Source organism: Peromyscus californicus, unplaced genomic scaffold (genome assembly GCF_007827085.1).
Source record: "Peromyscus californicus insignis strain IS unplaced genomic scaffold, ASM782708v3 Scaffold_18__1_contigs__length_77618521, whole genome shotgun sequence".
In the NCBI taxonomy this organism is placed as follows: Eukaryota; Metazoa; Chordata; class Mammalia; order Rodentia; family Cricetidae; genus Peromyscus; species Peromyscus californicus.
The window spans coordinates 492,745-513,161 of record NW_026294480.1 but is presented as its reverse complement, the minus strand read 5'-3'; the positions used below and the strand labels follow the sequence as shown (position 1 = coordinate 513,161).

Below are 20,417 nucleotides of genomic sequence, written 5' to 3'. Positions count from 1 at the left end.
TCTACCCACAGGTTGAGAACCACTGGCCTAGGCTGTCCATCAGCCTTGGGAGTCCTGAAGATGAACAGGGTATAGTAGCTCCTTACCCCAACCCCATGCCTTGCTCTGCCCTGACAGTACATTGGGCTGTGGGGTCTCTGCCATCCATCCAGTGAAGTGCCTGGAGCCACAGATTTAGGTTTAGATACCTTCCTGATTGAGCTTTTGAGCTTGAAAAAAAAATGCAGCCACTGTTACTAGGCATTCCAATGTGGTGTGTCACCATGGTTCTGGCAGTGACTGGGTTAGCCAGGAGACCCTTGACCACAGTTCCTTTGAGTGTCTCACACTGACTTACAGAGAATCAGGAGGTTCTTCAACTAACCAAGCATTTCTAGGAAGGCAAATTGGAATAGGTTAAGGGTGTGGCCTGCCCATGAGTCAGGGGAGAGGACAGAAAAAAGGCACACTTAATGTGCATGGTGTTGAGAGATAGCCTCTGTGTGGTGAAATTGGGGTTGGGAAAGAGCAGAGGGTGATAGGTACCACCCATTCTCACTAGATAGCCCTTGAGCCTTAACATCTTCACTTTCTGTCCCCTCATTCTCCAGGGTCCAAGAAAGCATGAGAGGGGACAATGGCATTAAAAAACATTTTAAAATTTATTTCTATTCCATGTATATGGATGTTTTTGCTTGCATGTATGTCTGGGCTCCTCTTGGCCTTGGAGGCCAAAGGAGGGCATCATATCCCCCTGGAACTAGAGTTACAGACAGGAACCATGTGGGTGCTGGGAACTGAATCCTAGTCCTCTGGAAGAGTAGTCAGTGCTCTTAACCACTGAATCATCTCTCTAGCCCTGCAATAGCATTTGGCACCAGGGTTGAACAGAAGCCCTGAAAGAGAGTCCCATGTCTCATAGTCCTAATAAACAGGAAGCCAAATGGGTCTTTCAGAGTGGGGTGCAATAAAGGCTGCAGGAGGTCAGTCCAGTGCATGGGAAGGTAGTGAAGGAAGAAGAGTGGGGGGAAGGGAGGAAGAGAAGGAAGAGGAGGAGGAGGAGGAGGAGGAGGAGGAGGAGGAGAAAGAAGAAAGGCTGTGATTCCTGAATGGCCATGATTAGAGCGTGCTTGGTGGAAGAGGTTCTGTCTGCCTAGGTGATAGTCTGCCATCTTGGGGATTAACTTTTCCCATCGGATTGGAATGATATTCTTGTCCAGACTGCAGGATGGGAGGATATGAGGGCTCAGGCAGAAGGCTGTAGGGAATGTGGAGCACGATCAATACAATCAGGAGCCAGCATCTGCCTAGGATATGTGAAAGACAGAAGAAAGAACACAAGAGGGAAGAGTAGAGAAGGCACCCATGGAAGAGTTTGGGTTCTGTGCTTCCATGAGATTGCCCACACCAGACCTGTGTGTTGACCTCATATGCTTGGCTAGGTGTTAGTCTGTCCTGACCTCTCGCTCGCTCATCTCTGAGCAGGATCTCACTCCTCTCATGCAGGTTCTTCTTCTGCTCTGTGGCCTCAGCTGTAGTTGCCCTGCTTGGCGTGATGGTTATCTTGTTGTACATCTTCATCCAGTACTTTGTCAACCCCAATGAGCTTCGCACAGACCCTCGGTATAAAGGTACCCTTCTGATGCTTAGGGACTGCTTCTACCTGGTCCCCATGTGCCAAGGGTTAGGCTTCCCAGTATCACCCTCCATGTTCCCTCACTCTCCAGTTGACCTGAGCTCCTCTGAGACCTAACATCCAGGGATTAGAGTGAGGTATACCCTGACCCTTCTGTCCTTTCAGTCAGTCTTGAGCACCTAGACAGTGGACCCTTTAGCAGTGCTGGGTGGAGAAGGCAGGAGCTTATCTTGTAGGACACAGCTACTTATAGAGATGAACAGCAGAAAGTGGAGCTATTACGTTGAGCCACAGACTCTGACAGGAAGCTCAGAGATTATATGAATAAATAGGTCCAGAAGCACAAGTCCATGGCACAAATGTCTGAAATAAGAGAGAAAGGGGGTGGGCTGAACATGGCCTCCAAAGTGTCTGAGTCCTGACCCAGACCTGAGGTAGCACATTATTTGGAAAAAGGATCTTTGTGGATATGATTAGAAATTCTGAGGTGAGGAACCTGTCCTAGGCCCCTCATGTGCCCAAATCCAATGCTAATGTCCTCAGGAGAAACAAGAGGAAATTCTGACTTGCAAAGGACTTATGGAGGTAGGAGGCGGAGGCTGGGCCATATGACCACAAGCCCGAGAGGGCCTGTGGCACTCAGAGCAGGAAGAGGATGGAAGGGTTGTCTCCTGGAGCCTCAGAGAGAGGATAATCTGATTTTAGGCTTGTGGTTTATAGATATGAGAGAATTATTGTACTGTGTAAGTGCCACCAGCTTATGGCCATTTTTCACAACAGCCCCAAGATACTGACCCAGGTGACTGAAGTGGGATGTTCCTTTGCTGGTTATCCTATGGACCAAGGGGAAGCCACCCATCTCTGTTCTAAGCATCACAGGCATTTGCCCAAGTCCTGCAACAAGAGATGTTAGGACCTGTATGCCGCTTATCTCAGGGCATCCCTGGAGCCAACATGACAGGATGTTCTTTTAAGAAAGGGCTCTATGAGTTCCACGTGGAATCACCTCGGCTGCTGCATCCCCTGTGACCATTTAGAACTTCCTGGTACTCCTGAGCACTCTCTGGAAGCCACCACTACGGCCTCTTCATTAGTAACGTGTCCTTTCCTAAAGACTCGCCATGCTGAGCAAGCAGAGAAAAGGACAAGGAAGGAAAGAGGGATATTCAGAGTGGTGGTGACCTGGCTGGGGCTATTGACCACGGCATCAGATGTGGTGCAGGGAAGTGGATCACATCTCTCCTTGGAGCAGACTTGTGGTTCTGAGTGTGGGTGGAGGTTACTTCCTGGCTTGCCATTCCAGGACCCTACAGAGTCCATGGCCTGAGTTCAGAATCTTATGGGCTGGAGTTTACGCCATCACATTTTGAGTTGACATCCCATGGCCCAGCCCACAAGGCAGTATGTAGTATTACCTTTTCAGATAGCACACCTAGGAGTCCATTCTAGAAAGAGCTAAGAACCTTTCTGGAATGTGATATGGATCAAGATGCTTGGGTTTGGAGTCTAGTCCTCTACTGTTCTGTCACACAACCTAGGAAATCCCTGTGGTCTTCATTTTGAGGGCCATGGTGGACAGTGCTCAAGAAATGCACCAAGAGGGCTCAGTTTTCATTGATGTCTGTGAGGTGATTGATCTGAAATAAAAGGTCAAGGCTTCGGGGAAGGGCAGGAGAGGGACTGGCCAGTGGGCCCATGGGACCCACAGTAGAGCAGGGCAAATACATGGCAACAGCGCATCCGTTGGCTGGCTGTCCTCACTCGCCCTAGCAACCTCTGTTGCTCTGCTTACCTGACTACAGGTGCTGCAGTGTGGGTAGGTGCTAGATGGACATGTCTCTTTGTCTTCATAGAGATCAGCTCTGAGAACACATGGCTGCTGTTCCTCCCACTGTGGCCTGTGCCTGTGAAGATCCCCCTGGTCCTTTTCATCGCGGCGGTGGTGCTGCTGCTAGCCATTGCCAGCTTTGTGCTGCTTGGGCACCTGCTCCTCTTCCACGTCTACCTGAGTATGTACCCACTCTAGACTTGCCACTTTAGCTCGCTCGTTCTGAGGCAGACAGTGCTTTGGGAAGCCTTGCCAGACATGAGCTCATAGAAAAAGGACAGACTACAGGGAGGAGATACTAAGAGAAGGTCAGCAAGTCCAGCAAGGAACTGAGCTCATGTTCAAAAGCCTGCAGAAAGCACAGGAGAGACTAAAATACACAGAGACAAAGGAATATGACTATTATGCAAGAATAGGCCATTAGGACCAGGAGGATTTAGGAGAGTACCAAGTAGAAATTATAACAATGAAATGTAAGCTCAAGGGACTAGTTTTCCTCATCCAAATAGAGCCAAAGAGGAGGCTCTATATCCACAAATGTGTGTTGGACACCTGGTTGCGCTGTTAAGATCCTCTGCCTGAGAAAGTGTTTCTGTTGAGTTAGAGCCACCTCCTCCCCTGGGCGTATGGTTTGCTCTGTGGGAACTGGCCATGAAGCCTCTCTGGTTTCTGGCAGTGGTAGGCCAGGCTGGAGGGCAGCAGGGCCACTCCTGCAATACTAGTTTCTTGCAGGTTGACTTACCCAAACCTCAAGGATGGTACAGACTCTGCCTGTGGCTGTGAGGACAGTGCCTGGCAGAGTGCTGACCTCCTCCCATGGAAAGACCTCACGTATGTCCAATGGTTCTTACCAGCAGCAGCATCCTGAACCTACAGAGCATGCTTCTTAATCTGTGAGTGTGTTTATTAGCACACGTTCCTGACGTCAGCATTATAATAACTTGAAACTTAGACCCTCCTCCTCCTCCTCCTCCTCCTCCTCCCCCTCCTCCTCCTTCTCCTCCTCCCCCCTTCCCCCTTTTCCCCTTCCTCCTCCTCCTAATATAGTGAAAACCCCTGAACTAAATCTTGTTGGTGCAATTTATGCTTTAAGGTTTTTGTTAGGAACAACCTGGTTCATTTCTATTTTCTTGTGTTTAGATGTATTTGTAGAGTGGGGTAGAACCAAGTCTCAAACCTACATCAACTGAACCTATATGTTTCAACAGAACACCATGTGCTATTTTATCAGTAACAAGGCTGGCTGAGAGGGCACCTCATATTCCCTGTGACTTAAACCCTCAGAATGGTGCATCTTTTGGGTTACCTTTAAAACTTTCCATTGCTTTTATAAATAGGAATTTATAAAAAACAAAACATTTACTCTCTAAGCTTATCTGGAATGTTTTCTCACGTCTAAATGCTTTCAGATTTATCAGTAATGCCACCTTTCCTAGCACCTGACCTCAGGTTGAACTCATTTTCCTCTTTATCTGGTTGTCCCCTTCTCTCAGAGTTAGGTCCAGCAGCTGGTGTCACGTCCAGTGCTTCCTATGCAACCTACACCTATAGGCCTGAAGAATACTGGGGCCCAGGAACACAAATTTGGTGTTAGCCACTTTTCCTCCACTTCATAGTAAGGACTTTGTGCCTACCATGTGAGGCGCAATGGTGCCTACCAATGTGGGGGGCAATTCTGCATCTGTGGATGAGGTTTGAAGGCACCCACATTCTGGTAGTGAGGGGGACAATGGCATTGAGGCACATGGTGTGAGCAGAACTTTCCTGAGACATCCTTTGTGGACAACAGACTGCAGTGAAATTGCAGTGAGGTCTGAATGTGCTGAGTCCAGAGTAGTGAGCACAACAGGCTTCTTCCCACAGAAGGCCCCTAAAAGGGATTGTGTCCCCTGGAATATGCCAGACACCGTGAGCTGCTTTGTCCCTTCTCTGCCATGTATGAGACGCTCAGCAGCAAGGACCCAGGAGCTATCAGCTGTCCCTGTCTGTACTCTTTTATATAGCAACTCTTTAAGACTAGGTTCTGGGACTGCACAGTCTAGACCACACATGAAGCTACCAAAACTGAAGCTTCAGAGCTTAAAACCTGCACCTCTTCCTCCTTCACCCCAGAACCCCTAGGAGGCCAGACAATCTGGGTGCATTCCCTGTTGCTCATTTAGGCCGAAGAACAGCCTGAGGACATGCTGACAGCCACATCCTGAGTCTTAATGACTCATCAAGCCAACGGATGGGGGGGGGGGCTAAATATGTCACACAACACTTCACTGGTGTCAGAAGAGTTGTGTCATTGACACTCATAGACCCAAGCCCCGCAGATCCACACGCTTCCTGAGGAGTGCCAGTTCCAAGATCCAGTCAGGATTTTGGCTCCCGGTTCTCTCATCTTCTACCACCATGCCTGCCCTCTCAAACAAGCTTCATAGACAAAGATACACCATAGCAGCTTTTGTCATGACCAGAAAGAGTGAGGAGGCCTCACATGACCCAAGAAAGGCAGACGTGTGCAGTGATGCCCTGTAACTGTCCATGATATCGTTACCTGGCTCTGTGAACGTAGACCTCAGGCTGAAAACTAAAGAAACCAAGGGCTCCATGCAGGGAAAACTCCTCCACAGATGGAGAGGAAGGCATGGTGCAGAGAGCCCTGACTGGATCTTTAAGGCCCTGGCACTGGACCAACATATGCTTCAGAGGAAGGCACAGACAGGAACTTCTGATATGGCATCTCTGATTTGACTCCCAGGACAACTTAGACTGCAAGGTGACTTTTCTAACCTGGAATTCCTCCACTTTTTTTTTTTTTTGAGACATCCTTGCCTGGCCTGGAACTCATTATGTAGACCAGGCTGGACTAGAACTCACAGAGATCTTCCTGCCTCTACCTCTAGAATGCTGGAGTTAAAGGTGTGTACCACCACATCTGGCTTCCTCCACTTCTTGACAGCACTTCCAGCTTCAAGGTGTAAGAGACTGGCCACTTACTAGCTTTTGGCCCCAAGATCCTTGATGCTGAAAATGACTTGTTCATAGTACTCAGGGTCAACCAGGCCTCTCAGGAAAGGGTTGTTATGCTGCTATACCAGCAAGGGGAAGGTGGCAGAGGCCAAGAGAATATTGCTCAGCCCTCATGCTCAAGTGCCCTCAGCAATCTGCTTTTCCCTCCCAGAACACTGACTTGGACTTGCTTTCATCTCTCCTCTCCAGAAATGTAACCAAGATACGTGATAGCCAAGGTAATCCCATTGGTCAGCTGCTCTGAAGTCAAAGGCCTGTGAATTGGCTGGAAATGTGTGTGGGGTGGCCACAGATCTAGACTTCTGTTCTTGTAGCTGCAGATATGGGCTGGCTTTTTTGCCCATGGTGAGCTGCAGTATGCCTGCACTGTTCCTTATATGATGGGTAGGTGATTCATAGAGAGCCAGATTGCTGTACTTCCTGAAGAATGGCATGCTTCCTTTTGTAACCTCTGAGAGAAGGTGGTGCTAAAAGGGGCCTGCCATGGCCATGAGAGCATTTCTAGCTCAGGGCATTCTCTGCGGGCCAGGGACATGCACAGAATTGGTACCGAAATTGCTCTTCAAAAGTGTCCAAGTGTACCATCTGCTGCACCACACTCCGGAGAACAAGTCAGGAGCAGCCAGCCACTGAGAGCTGCTGCCACCACTGTTACTTATGACACTAAGATGGGCTCAGAGGGCTGAAAGCAGGACAAGGTGGAACTGGTGGCAGCTGGAGCTGGAGTTATATTAAGGATAGGGCTGTTTACAATAAAGGGACTGGAAAGTGTTCCTCTAAGATGGAAGAATTGGAGTGAGACTGAACATGTTGAGTTCAGGTCATTTAGACATCAAATAGTTCCAGGACATGTTGGCTATTGTTATATACTATTAAGACTGCTCCAAACTGTAGCTCTCACTCATCACCACAGCTCAGCTGGGTGCTCTACTCAGGACATCCACACTGGGCTTCAGTGGTCACAGTGCCACCATAAGATTCTTCTTCTGAACTCCCTGCAAGGTGACTGGCAGATGTAGCTCCTCTAAGTCACTGATCTGCCACCTTGCTCTGATCCTTCCTGGGTGGACTGCAAAGTGTCTCACAACAGTGACTGGCTTCATGTAAGGAGCAGGACCACAGAGTACCCTGGCCATGGACAGGGCTCACTGATAGCTCAGTCTGTAGATCTAGCCCGCACTCAAGGACTGGATCTCAAGGTATGAGCATCTATGTGGATTGCCCTCTATGAGGCACCACTTTGAATATGGGCTGGAGATTCAAGGGCCCAATGCCCAGCAAGTGTAGGAGGCTAAAGTACCTGCAATAGAGGGATGAGGGTGTGTGTGGTCATGCTGGGGGAGGAATAATGTGTTGAACCCAGTAGAGAAAGGGCAGGATCCATACACTGCCAGAACTGGCTGTTGGTTGGTGCCCGGTCACCCTAAAGGACACACAGGGACATTACTCAGTTTTGGATGTGCTCATCAGTTGACTTGAATGGCATTTCCAAAACTCTTGGAAAGAAGGGAGGTTTTAATTAGAATGTTAGCAAGTACAGGCCCACAGGCTTACTCTGACATGGGTGCTAGAAGCTGATGAGACTGGATCACAGCTGGGTGGGCCTAGGGAGATTCATCACTCCAACAACACAAAGCCAAGTTCTGTAAGAGCTCTGGATTGGGGCAGCCCATACCATCTGCTTCTTGAGCTACAGATAGGGCCATTGGGTGGTCCTGTAGCTCCTCAGAAATACTTGTAAACCACCTGCTCTTGTGTGTTGATTTTGAAAAGTCAGACCCCTCCCTAGAAGCACAGAGCTGAAATAGACACTTAGAGCTCTTTCCTCGAAAACACATCTGGTCTTCTTACAATAACCCAAATTGCTTCTGCTAAGTGTGGTTGCCAAAGTCTCAGCCTGAGCTGGGGTTGCTTGCCATGCCTCACATTTGTTGGTAGCCCTGTGTTCTCTGAGGCAGAGCATCTAGGGTGAGGTGGCTGCATGGGGTAGAGGGAAGCAGGCATAGGGTGGTAGGCAGCTGGCAAGGTCAGCTCAGGGATTCAGTACTCCTACCAGCAGGACTTCTATTGCCTCTAGGCAGCTACTGCTCTGAAGATGAAGGTTTCTCGAACCCTTAGACAGAGTAGTCTCCCCTGAGCCTAGCCTCTGGGCGCCATCCCAGGAGGTTCTGGAGTCATCTGTCATGATGCAGAAAGCAGGGGACCCATGAGAGGTGCCACAATCCAGTTCCTCTGGGACACCCACCTCTGAGCTTAATTAGAGGCTTTGCTTTGGGCAACAGGAAACAGTTAAATCCTGTCACTCATAAAATATGCAGAGCATAGCTTGTCTGGTCTGAAATACCTGGTCCTCCTGGTCTTGGGACATGCAAGGCAGGGCAGTCACTCCCTGGCAACAATTACTATTTTTAAATACTTTACATTGGATTGGATTGCCATATATTGGATTGTCATATAAAAATGATAAAAGGTAGATTACTGAATCGAAAAAATACTTTAAAAAAGGAACTACTTGTTTTAAATAGGATAAGTAATGAAATTTTTTTGTCTGAGTTTATCAAATGTTACTGGACTGGACATTGTTATATATTAATGGAGTTTTTTTGCCTGAATCTGTCAAATGTTAATGGACTAGACATTGTTAATGTAATCTTGACTGTGTATATTGTATATACTTATTGGGTATAATTTTTCTTATATTAGTTATAAGCCTTTTTAAATTTTAGACAAAAAAGGGGAAATGTGGTGGTATTGTGTTCCCCGAAATATTGTGCATGCTAATAAACTTATCTGGGGTCAGAGAACAGGACAGCCACAATATTAAACATAGAGGTTAGGCAGTGGTAGCACACGCTTTTAATCCTAGCATTCCAGAGACAGAAATCCCTCTGGATCTCTGTGAGTTCAAGGTCACAAGGATACAGCCAAGCATGGGGACTCACGCCCTTAATCCCAGGAAGTGAGCCTTTAATCCCAGGGAGTGATGGCAGAAAGCAGAAAAATATATAAGGCGTGGAGATCAGAAACTAGCAGCATTTGGCTGGTTAAGCTTTCAGGCTTTTGAGCAGCAGTTCAGCTGAGATTCATTCTGGATGAGGACTCAGAGGCTTCCAGTCTGAGGAAACAAGACCAGCTGAGGAACTGGCGAGGTGAGGTAGCTGTGGCTTGCTCTGCTTCTCTGATCTTCCAGCATTCACCCCAATAACTAGCCTCAGGTTTGATTTTATTAATAAGACCTGTTAAGATTCGTGCTACATCGTGACATTGTGCATGGCTGCTGGATGACCCTGTCCTTTTCTGCCCTTCCCTTTGCAGTTGCCAAGAACCTGAGCACATTTGACTATATGGTGCAGACCCGATTCCAGAGGAATTCACGTTCAGCAGAAAAGAAAGAGCCACCTCTGCGGAAAAAGGGGAACCTTTCCCAGGTGTGCTGGTCCTTTTGTGTCATGCTCGTGGGAGGGCTGAGCCAGTGTGTGGATGCACCCTATACAGGGACCTCCCAGCTTTGCACTGAGTTTCACTGTTGATGCTGTTCTAAGACTCATTGGAACTGTGTAGTCTGTAGAGTGTCTGTAGATACAGTACTTAGTGTGTATGTCTGCATAGTACATAATGTGTATGTGCATATGTGCTCATGTATGGTATGTGTTTCCATGTGGTATGTAATGTATGTAGTGCAAGGTATAAGTGTAGTTTGGTTGTGTCAATGTATGGTATGTGTGTCTATGTATGGCATATAATGTATATATGTTATGTGTGTAATATGTGATGCATGTATATGGTGTGTGATATGTCTTTGTGGTGTGGGACGTTTTGTGTTGTGTGTAGTGTGTTTATGTGACATATGGTGCATTATGTGGTATGTCTATTTGTTGTATATGGTATCTGATGCATCTGTGTAGTATGTGGTATGTCTGTGTCTATGAGTTGTGTTTGTGAGGTATGTGATGTGTATGGTATGTGGTATGCCTGTGTAATGTGTGGAGTGTATGGTGTGTGAGGTGTTGGTATATTTGTGTGGTGTGTCTATATGGTGTATTGTGTGTGAGGCATTAGTATGTTTGTGTGATGTGTCTATGTGGTGTCTGGTATGTGGTGTATGTGTTGTGACTGTGTGGTGTGTGAGTGTATTTTGTGTGACCACATTCCAGGTCAAGCTTCATTCTCAGGAGTAGTTAGCCAATACAAATCAGACTCCATTTCTTTTTTGTTTTTTTGTTTTGTTTTGTTTTTATTTGTGTGTGTTTTCTTTTGTTTTTAAGAAAGAGAAAGAACATGAAGTTGAGGGGAATCTGGGAGGAGTTGGGGGAGAGGAAAGAATTTGATCAAAGTGTATTGTATGAGATTCTCAATGAAAACAAAACAAAAAGAGGAGGAGGAAGAAGAAAGCACACGAACTCAGATCACAGAGGAGGGAGTAACCCATTGAGTGACACCAGGATTAACTGAATACTGAAGCCAGAAAGTATCAGCACAAGAGAAGACTGTAGTGAGGCAAAGATATTCAGTAAATACAGGCAAAACCACATAAAGCATCATCAAACTAACACGTCGTAAATGCACACAAAGGATTGATTGTACACTGAGAGTAAATGTGTGTATTCTAGAAATGCATTTGTTTAACATCTGTGAATCAATTATTGTAATAAAATACTAATGGGATAAGGGTCAAGAACCTTTTAATCATATCAACCCACACAGAAAATAAATGAGGACTCTGTTAAAACCCTATTTCCAGTTAAAAGAAAATACCCACAGCCCAAGAATAAAATGAAAACTATGAAGAGCTCATTAGTCTGTCATTTTCATGGTGGAAAAGTGACCCTTGCCCCGCCTGCTGGGAACAGGCAAGGACATCCACTCTCACCGCCTTTGATATCATACTAAAGCCAGCGCAATGATCGCTGAAGGCATACCGTGAACAACAGGAAACTGTTTGTGGGCAGCATAATCCTTAAAAACGTGTAAGCTTGTAGATTAACAGCTTTACAACAGCCATGTGCCAGAGGGATGGAATAAAGGCCCAGACTTACACCTTTCGTTTCTGATCAGCTTGTGTTGAACAAAGATAGCAAGGTTAACTGGGGAGATGTGCTGGCTTCCCTGCCTGGCCCTGAGCTGAATATACCCAAGACTGAAGACCATTTTGAGTCTTTCTTTATTCCTGCAGAAAATCCAAAGCCAACCACAGGTCTAAGTTTGAGACCTAAATTATAACATTTATAGAGAAAACAAAATCTTTGTGACCTTGAACTCAGCAATTTCCACCAATGCAACAGTAAAATCAATGTCTAGGTAAATGATACAATGAAATGTATGAAATATAAAATTTTATTTTCAAAGATTGTCATTAAGAAAATGAAATGGAAGCCATTGTCAAGGTGTTTCTAAACCACACACTTGTACCAAAAATACTAAGAGCTTTCTAATGAAATGGCCCTAAATCTGATCAAATCCTTTGCTGGAGAGAACATGGATGGCAAGGAAGCCTATGGAAAATGGTAGACATCATCTGGTAAGACCATAGGATTCCCACACACCCAACAGTTAACCTCCTCCAAAAGGCCCGACAGTACCAATGTTAGTGACAAGCTGAGGGACCAGACAGCTCGTCCCAAGGAGCAGAAATGGGATTACAAACTCACCGGTAGTGAAAACAGCAAGTGGTCCTCAGAAAGTTGCATAAATACTGCCACCCCGGCCAGCTGTTGGGCCCTCTCCCACCCAGCCATGGAGAAAGGAAGGCATGTGCACATAAAAACGATTCTGAGGGCCGGGCGGTGGTGGCGCACGCCTTTAATCCCAGCACTCGGGAGGCAGAGGCAGGCGGATCTCTGTGAGTTCGAGGCCAGCCTGGTCTACAGAGCGAGATCCAGGAAAGGCGCAAAGCTACACGGAGAAACCCTGTCTTGAAAAACCAAAAAAAAAAAAAAAAAAAAAACGATTCTGAGGAAGAGTGCTGTCTGAGGAGGGAGCTGTTCCCATGACGACCTCCCTAGGTGCTGTCTCTCAGAGTTGAAGACAGACTCTAGTTGTGAGCAGCAGGCAGGAAGCCCACCATAAGCAGCTTCTTGTGTCACTTCTGCGTTTTCATTTGCTCTGTAGGAAAAGAGTAACAACTTGAGCTGGTCTCAGGCCCCACCGAGGTGAGTGGCAGCTTCCTGGTGGTATTTTATCTGAAAACAGCTGTTGCCTCTTAGCTCAAAGGGCTTTAGAAAATAGTTCATTTGTGGTGTGATGTTTAAAATGATGGAATGACACAGTATAAAATACGGTTGCTTCACTTAGCTTCCTGACATCTATAGTTGTTTATGTAGTTGTGCAAACTGAGATATGTCCTTCACAGCTGTACTAATGCATAAAATAAGGATGCTTCTTTGTGTGCATGCATGTTCATGAGTATGTGTGTGTACATGTGTATAGAGGCCAAAGATGGATGTCTTCCTTGGTTGCCTTCTGTCTTATTTTTTGAGACCCAGTATCTCTGTTTCTCTTTGTCTCTCTGTTTCCCCAGCCCCACCCCACCCCATTTTTGTCTTAGCTAGGTTGGCAGGCCTGTGAACCCCAATGCTGAGATGGCAGGCATGTGCTTCCACACTCAGCTTTTCCCACGAGTGCTGGGGATGAATTCAGACCCTCATGTTTGCAGGGCAGGAGCTTTCCCACTCAGCTGTTTTCCCAGCTCTGTTTGTTCGTATAATACATCCATGTACAGCCACCCGGGCAAATGGGTACCTATCAGTCTCTGACCGTGTTTGGCTTCGATTATAAGATCCTGAGAGTCAGAGCTTATCGTTCAATTCCATCTTGAGTCAAGGAAACACTGAGTAAGAATGCTCCCTAGTGACAGCTCTGCCTGAAAGCAAGGCACATGCCACCAGAAACATGAGACAGAAATTGGCCCTAACACAGAGGGGAGACACACATTTTATAGTGTTCTCTGTTCTCATTGTAACAGAGACATGGTTATACACACTAACTGAATGTTCCACCTTGGTTTTCTGTTGTTCTTTGCTCCTCACACCATAAGCCCAAATGCATGTGCGTTTGGAGGAGTTACCATACAAAGTATCTTTCAGACTTGTGGATGTTGCCTTTTTACTCTCTCGTCTCTGTCACCTCATCTCTAGGGTCTACTAACACAAACTAAAGGAAAAACAAGTAGACATTCACTTGAGCCTCCTCAGACAGACACACATGTGCAAACCCCCATCCAGCCCTCAGTCATGGTCCCTCAGCCAGGACACTGCAGTTGACCTTGTCTTCTGAGCAGGCTAGGAGCAGCTACTCTGGGTCCTCACAGGTTAGTGCCCTGCACAGGGCGGTCCTATATCTGCATCGTGACTTCTGTAGCTTCTTCCCTGCTGTCCAAGCCTCAGGGGACTCTGTCATGAGCACAGGACACTATTCTTCTGAGGGGAAAGCCATGGCCTCTCGATGAAAGGTAGCAAGAGGTGGCAGGCCAGAGGTAGGGACAAAATAGGGGATGGAAGAGAGAATCTCCACTCATGTCTGTTGGAGAAAGGATACATTTCCATGATTCTCTGAGAATCAGCATTAGACACTCCCTTTTCTTGAGGAAAAGCTGGTGTTTGTCGAGAGAGGAAGAGTGAAGAGGAACAGGCTGGCCCTGTGGCCCCTTCCTACCCTCTGTGCCCAGAAAGTTTCTATCTTACAGAAGCTTCCCATTAGTCAGCCCATTCCTCCCTACGGTTCAGGTTCAGAGGTACTCCAGGGCCCCAGGACATAACTGAAGTTTCACACTTCATTCAAGCAAATACTGAGAGTCGCTTTAGTTTTTCCGTCTATTGGTCAGTGAGAACAGCTTATTCTGAAAAAACAATGTCATTTTCTTTTAAAGAACTAATTTTTTGGTCTAAATTGCCTTTCTTAGAAACTTGATCGGCAATACTATTGTGTAGCCAAATCATTGGGAATGTTGGTTTAAAATGCTGCCTAGTCTTTTAAGCAGACTTCCAGAGTGTCCTCTCTCTCTCTCTCTCTCTCTCTCTCTCTCTCTCTCTCTCTCTCTCTCTCTCTCTCCCTCCCTCCCTCTCCCTCCCTCCCTCCTTCCCTCCTCTCCTCTCCTCTCCTCTCCTCTCCTCTCCTCTCCTCTCCCTCTTCCTGGAAGGCTGGCAAACCCTAACTGTGGCCATGACTATAGCGCCACTCCAAACCACTTCATTTTGTTTCTGATTACCAAGTAGATGCACATTATAGACAATTTTGGAAATTACAAAATTTTATAAATAAAACTTATTCCCTCACCCAAGTCTCCTGCCAGAGAGCATGGTTATTGTCTTAGTCTTATGTGGCACTGCACCAGTCACAAAGCACAAGTAAGTAACCATGGGATATAGGTATCAATTACAGTTATTGGTTAGTGGAGTATTCTGGCCCCAACTTCACAGAGCACTCTTTCTAATGGTTGGTAGACCATTTACTGGGAATATTTCCTCTAGCATCTGTATCTGTTGTGAAATATTCCATGAAATAGATGGATAGAGTTAGGAAGCAAACAGGAACAAAGAATGGGACTTTACATAGGAAGAATGTTCTTGTTTGACTTTGAGGGAGTTCCGGTCAGCTGCTGCCTTCCATGTGGTTTGAATTGGTTTTCTCCTGCTGCAGAAGACATTAGCACAAACTCATTGTCTCTATACACAGCTGGGTTCTCCAGTGTCTCACAGGCAGCATTACCCAGAGGGATTGAGGAAGAGTCTGGCTAAGTACATTCAGGAAGCTTCTGGAATTGACTTTTCCTGCTTTCAGGAAAGCATGTTGGCAGCATGGCTAGTGCCATCATTCTCCTATGTCGAGTCTCTGAGTTCTGCCTTCCTGTGCCTTAAGGTGGTTACACTAGAGCTCCCTGGATACTCCAGATCAGCCCTCTATGTTAGCTTGCTGGATCTGCTGCAAGAAACTCCCATGAGTTGGAGATGCTGAGGGTGGATAGGGTGACCTTTTATCCATTTGCAAAGACTGAAGATTAGACTTGGCAAAATAGAGGTCTGACACAGGGCCCACACAGTATGAGGATGTACCTTTCTATGTATACTACTGGCTAGAAGTCAGGGCCCATCACACTAGAATCCAATCATGGATTCCCACTGTGTAGTACACATGACTACAGCCCCAAGATGCTGGGATGAGATTCTTCGGCCTCAATTATGGGGACTCCCCCAAGCTGATGTGTCTGTCTTTTCTCTTCAGAGTGGAGCCCCAGAAGTTCCTGCTGTCTACTCTTTCACAGCAGTCAAGCATGTGTTTTAAGGCTCCAGCTCCAAAAGCAACTCCACAGTAAAGGTGACTATAGCGTGCCAACTGGGGCTTCAGGACACAGGCCTAAGTCACCTGTAGGTCCACAGTTCCCCCAACCTGAGGAGAGAGCAATGCACTGGACTCCTGTTTGACTGATATTAAGTTTTACAGTTGTGGGATGGTACTCAGGGGCTAACGAAAGTGAGAAACAGAAGGACAATGGAGTGACAGAAATTCTCAACCATAAGGGGTCTGGGGGACAAGAGGAAGTGGGGGTAGAAAATGAAGTAAAAAAGTCAAACCACTAAAACTGAAGCAACATTTGTACATGTTAGTGAGGCACACCGGAGGCTACAATTGTAACATACACCCGGAAATAAGATTTACAGTTAAGTGACTAAAACAGATGGTTAAGTGGCCAGTGATGTTCCCTGATGTAATGGCACAACTTACAAGTTTTTGATTTTGATATGGTACAAAATTAATATGAGAAACCATGCTTCTAATTTGGTATTTTGATCTTTTCCAGGGCTAGTGACAAGTATGAGCCTCTCTCAGGATGGCAGTATCAGGCTGTCAGCCCAAGATCATGAGGAGACACCTCTACTCTGTGGCACATGATGCTGCTGAGCCGTGCTCTTCAGTGGAGTATATGTATTACGTGTATTTTGGACTTAAGATATCTTCAATTTATGATGAGTTCCTCAGAATGCAAACCCCATTGTCATTCAAGAATCATCTATATAGAAGAATGTTAGCAATGATAGAAGCTAGGTGTTAAGTACATATGAATTTTCACTTTCAAATTTTCTAGATGTTTGAAAATTTTCACAATAAAATGTTGAGATATGAATTGGTAAAAATAAACATGGCAAAAGTTCATGTGTTATGTGTGTTATGTTGTGTATAATGTGGTCTATAGTACATAATGTATGTGTGGTTATTTTGTGTGATATGTGGTGTGTGATACCTATACTATCGCTGTATCTGTATGGTATATGGAGAGTTGTGTGTGTGGTGTTTGAGGTGTCTGTGATGTGTGTGTGTGGTGTGTCTGGAGTCTGATAAGTGATGTCTGCTGTATGATGTCTTTGTGGTATGTGGTGCATCTATGTGGTGTGTGATATGATGTGTCCTGTGGAGTGTTATATGTGATGTGTGTTATGATGTGTATGCTGTTTGTGTCTGTGTGTTGTATAATGCATCTGTGAGGTGTGTGATATGTCTATAATACATCTGTATGTGTCTGTGTGGTGCATGATATCTAACATGTGATGTGTGTGGTGTTTCTGTGTGGTGTGTGATGTATATGGTAAATGTATCTGTGTGCTGTTTGGTGTGTCTGTGGTGTTTGATGAATGTGGTATGTCTGTGTGGTGTGTGATGTGTATGTGCATGTGTGTCTGTATGGTGTATAGTGTGTGTGTGTTTACAAAGTCTCTGTCCTTTCCTGTGGAACAGTCCAAGAGAGCTGACTGAGTCAGACCCATCTGCACTTGTATCCCTCCTCTGGGGGCAGCTGCTAGTGGGTTCCTGGTGGTGGTGGCTGAAGAGGTATGAATTTTGAAAAATTTGAAGGTTACTGAGGCTTCATTTTGTGAGAAGGAATTCACTTTGCTTCAGTCACTAATGGCTTCTGAAAGAATGCTTCCTAATTTGCAGAGGGCTCCTCAGCTGCCTGGAGTGACCCTGAGGCTGCAGCAGAGTCCTCAGGGATTCTTTTATGGACCTTTCTTGACACATGGTAGAAATTCTGTTGTGGCCTGGCTGACCTACCCCAGACTCAGCCACTAAAAGTGATGCTGGGTTATGCCACATCATAGTAGGTAGCTCTGGAGCTTCCTTACTGCTTTCATGATTATGAGACCCCCTGTCCCTGGTTGGTATCATCCTGGTGTTATCTCAAGTGCTCCATCTCAGGAGTGTCTGGTTTTAGTGATGAGTTACTCAGGAACTCTAACCCACTGTGATGCTTGGTATGATGTCAAAAAGCAGCAGCTCACATCTAAATCCACAAATCCTCATAGGCTCCAGGCACGCTAGAAAGGACACTGAAGGTCATCAATGCCGTTAATGGGGAGTTCCACCTGCAAAATGGGGCTTCTGGCATGCCCCATCATGGATCTGAGTTGTGTATGAGTTTTCATGGATGTGAGAACAGCTTCATGGTACATGGTGCAGGGAACAGCACAGTGTCTTCATGGGGTCTTCTGGGGTCACGGGGAAAAGCATTTACAAAGGGGACAAAAGGTTACAACAATGTGTGATGAGTTCCTAACTATGAACTGTACCTGAACAACATTGCAGAGCTGATGTCTACAAGTATCCCCCTTCTCATCTAGTTGGGGCCCCAATGAAACTGTCATTTAAGGCCACAGTTCCAACCAGTGCTGCTGAGTGTGGCAACCAATTGCTGATATGTACCAGTACAAGTAGGTCTATGTCCCTCAGCACAATAAACTTACTGCTTCAATGGGATGGCTTTGCTGGGAGTCTCTCGGGCCACTGGGAGAGATGAAATCCACCTAGGAAGGATACGCCTGGTAAGTTTGCTCTGCAGCAATTCTTCTTGAACCCAGAGCAAAGATAGTCCAAAGTGGGATTGGATGTGACTGACCAGATCCTAATACATACATACCCCTAGCCTGCTGGAGTCTGACACGATCTCTCCCACTCACCAGTTGCTCTTGGGTCCATCCATTGTCGGGACCCCATACCTTCCACTAATGGAGCCTCAGCCAGAACCAGACTCTGGGAAGATCAGTGTAGCGCTCTTCTCCAGGCACAGGTATACCTGAGGCAGTAATAAGGCCAGTGCTGACAGCCCTGCCTTTGAAGAGCTTATCGGAGTCCATCCCCAGTTTCCCTAGAGTCTCACAGAGAAATTTTGAGGAAGCAAGGGACAGAATGTATGAAGTTGACTGTAGGTCACTGAGTTGACACTTGCATCCAGATAAGCTAGCACAGATATTCCTCTGCGTGTCCTGCAGCAGATAACCCATGCAGGTTGGAGGAGGAGCAGATTGAAACTCAGCCTCATCTGAGATGTACATTGCCTGTGTAGCCATTATCAGACTCTTGCTTATCTGTTATCAGGTATAATTCTGATAAGTTATAAATTCTCGTTGCTGCCGTTGTGGTGGTTAGGGCTAGATGATGAGACCTATCAACGTGGAAAAAGACCCAAGAGCTCACAGTTTTCACTCCACCTGCTGTGGGACAAATTTTCATCTGCATTTAAAAACATGAATGCCCAATACCTGACAGCAATATGCTAAAGTAGGCACAGTGATGTTAATGGATCCAGCCTCATAAATCTCTATCTAGTTCTAAATTTTTCCAAGTTAACTGTGTCCTTTCTAATGGGCACAAGTTGCTTTTCTCAGGCAAAGAACACAAATTATTATTGTGGGTTCAATAAGATATAGAAAATTTTGTTGTCTATATTAGGGAACCAAATTGCTGATTTGAATTTTTCACCCAGTAAAAATTCTGGCTTAATGATTTGTGAATTAAACAAAACAAAAATTTAAGTAATAATACTTTATGTAACCTCTTTCAGGAAGTGGAAAAGGAAGAAAAATATGCCAACTCATTCTGTTTCCATCTGATACAATGACTCTGTAATGTGGTCATTTAAAGTGCCCTAAGTCAATACTTTTTATGAAAATCTAGCTTTGGTGAGCTATAAAGACAAATTCCTGAGAATGTGGGAAACTTATCTCCAAAATCACACCTCAGCAGGTTTCCAAACCTGTGCATGTGTGATGAGCATAGAGACTCACCTGAGTGAACATTAGTGGGTGTCATGAACAGAGAGGGTTATGTATTTCATGGAGACTCACCTGAGTGAACATTAGTGGGTGTCATGAACAGAGAGGGTTATGTATTTCATGGAGACTCACCTGAGTGAACATTAGTGGGTGTCATGAACAGAGAGGGTTATATATTTCATGGAGACTCACCTGAGTGAACATTAGGGGGTGTCATGAATGGAGAGGGTTGTGTATTTCATACTGCACTCCTGTCCACGAACTCCTCAGCCTCCCTATATTGTGATCAAGGTCACATACCTGAGTTTTGTCAAGGTGTTGTAGACACAATGACACCATCACTTCCAGGTCACCCTCCACAAACATCCCCTCACCTCAGTCCACGCTGGCTTCTCATATCCCGCGGCACTAAAGTGCAGATGTCTCAGGATGGCCCCGGGAGTCATCGGTAGAGGAAGGTCACTGTGACTTCAGACAGAAGGAACTTAACTTTCTATCTTTAACTCATTGTGTTTTCCATAAATGGAAGCATCAATGCTATTCTCACCTCCAACTTGCGTGCTTTACATGAATAGAAGTATCAGTGCTGTTGAAAAAATGAACAAAACAGGAGTACCTTGAGCCTGGCCACAACTGATTAAAATGTATTCCAGAAATGTAGAATTGTCTTAAGATACTGAAAAACAATTATGAGGCATGGGGATTATTGATTTCAAGGTCAGCCTGGGCTTTCTCTAGAAAGAAGGGAGTTACGATAATCAGAGTTATGTGTATGACACCGGCACCGAACATGCTCAATTAAAGTTATTTTAAAATTACAGTGAGATACCATCTCACACCCATTAGGATGGTTATATATTTAAAAAATAATAAAGCCCAGAAAAATATCAAATATTGGTGACAATGTAGAGAGCTAGAA

The 20,417-nt window shown here is 45.7% G+C and overlaps 1 protein-coding gene across 2 annotated transcripts in view; it reads left to right on the top strand.

Moving 5' to 3' along the window:
• The window catches only part of LOC128113317 (palmitoyltransferase ZDHHC11-like), a 30,271-nt gene extending 10,968 nt beyond the window's left edge, over positions 1-19,303 (top strand). Inside the window, exons 4-9 of one of the 2 annotated variants that reach the window (XM_052742887.1) lie at positions 1,486-1,610; positions 3,469-3,624; positions 9,777-9,889; positions 12,570-12,610; positions 15,678-15,770; positions 16,255-19,303. In XM_052742887.1, the coding sequence (XP_052598847.1) occupies positions 1,486-1,610; positions 3,469-3,624; positions 9,777-9,889; positions 12,570-12,610; positions 15,678-15,768 (526 nt within the window). In that variant the 3' untranslated portion in view covers positions 15,769-15,770; positions 16,255-19,303. Of the gene's footprint in view, positions 1-1,485; positions 1,611-3,468; positions 3,625-9,344; positions 9,890-12,569; positions 12,611-15,677; positions 15,771-16,254 lie in introns of those variants that run through there. The other variant, XR_008219410.1, reaches the window with a different exon arrangement.
• Positions 19,304-20,417: the final 1,114 nt, after the last annotated feature.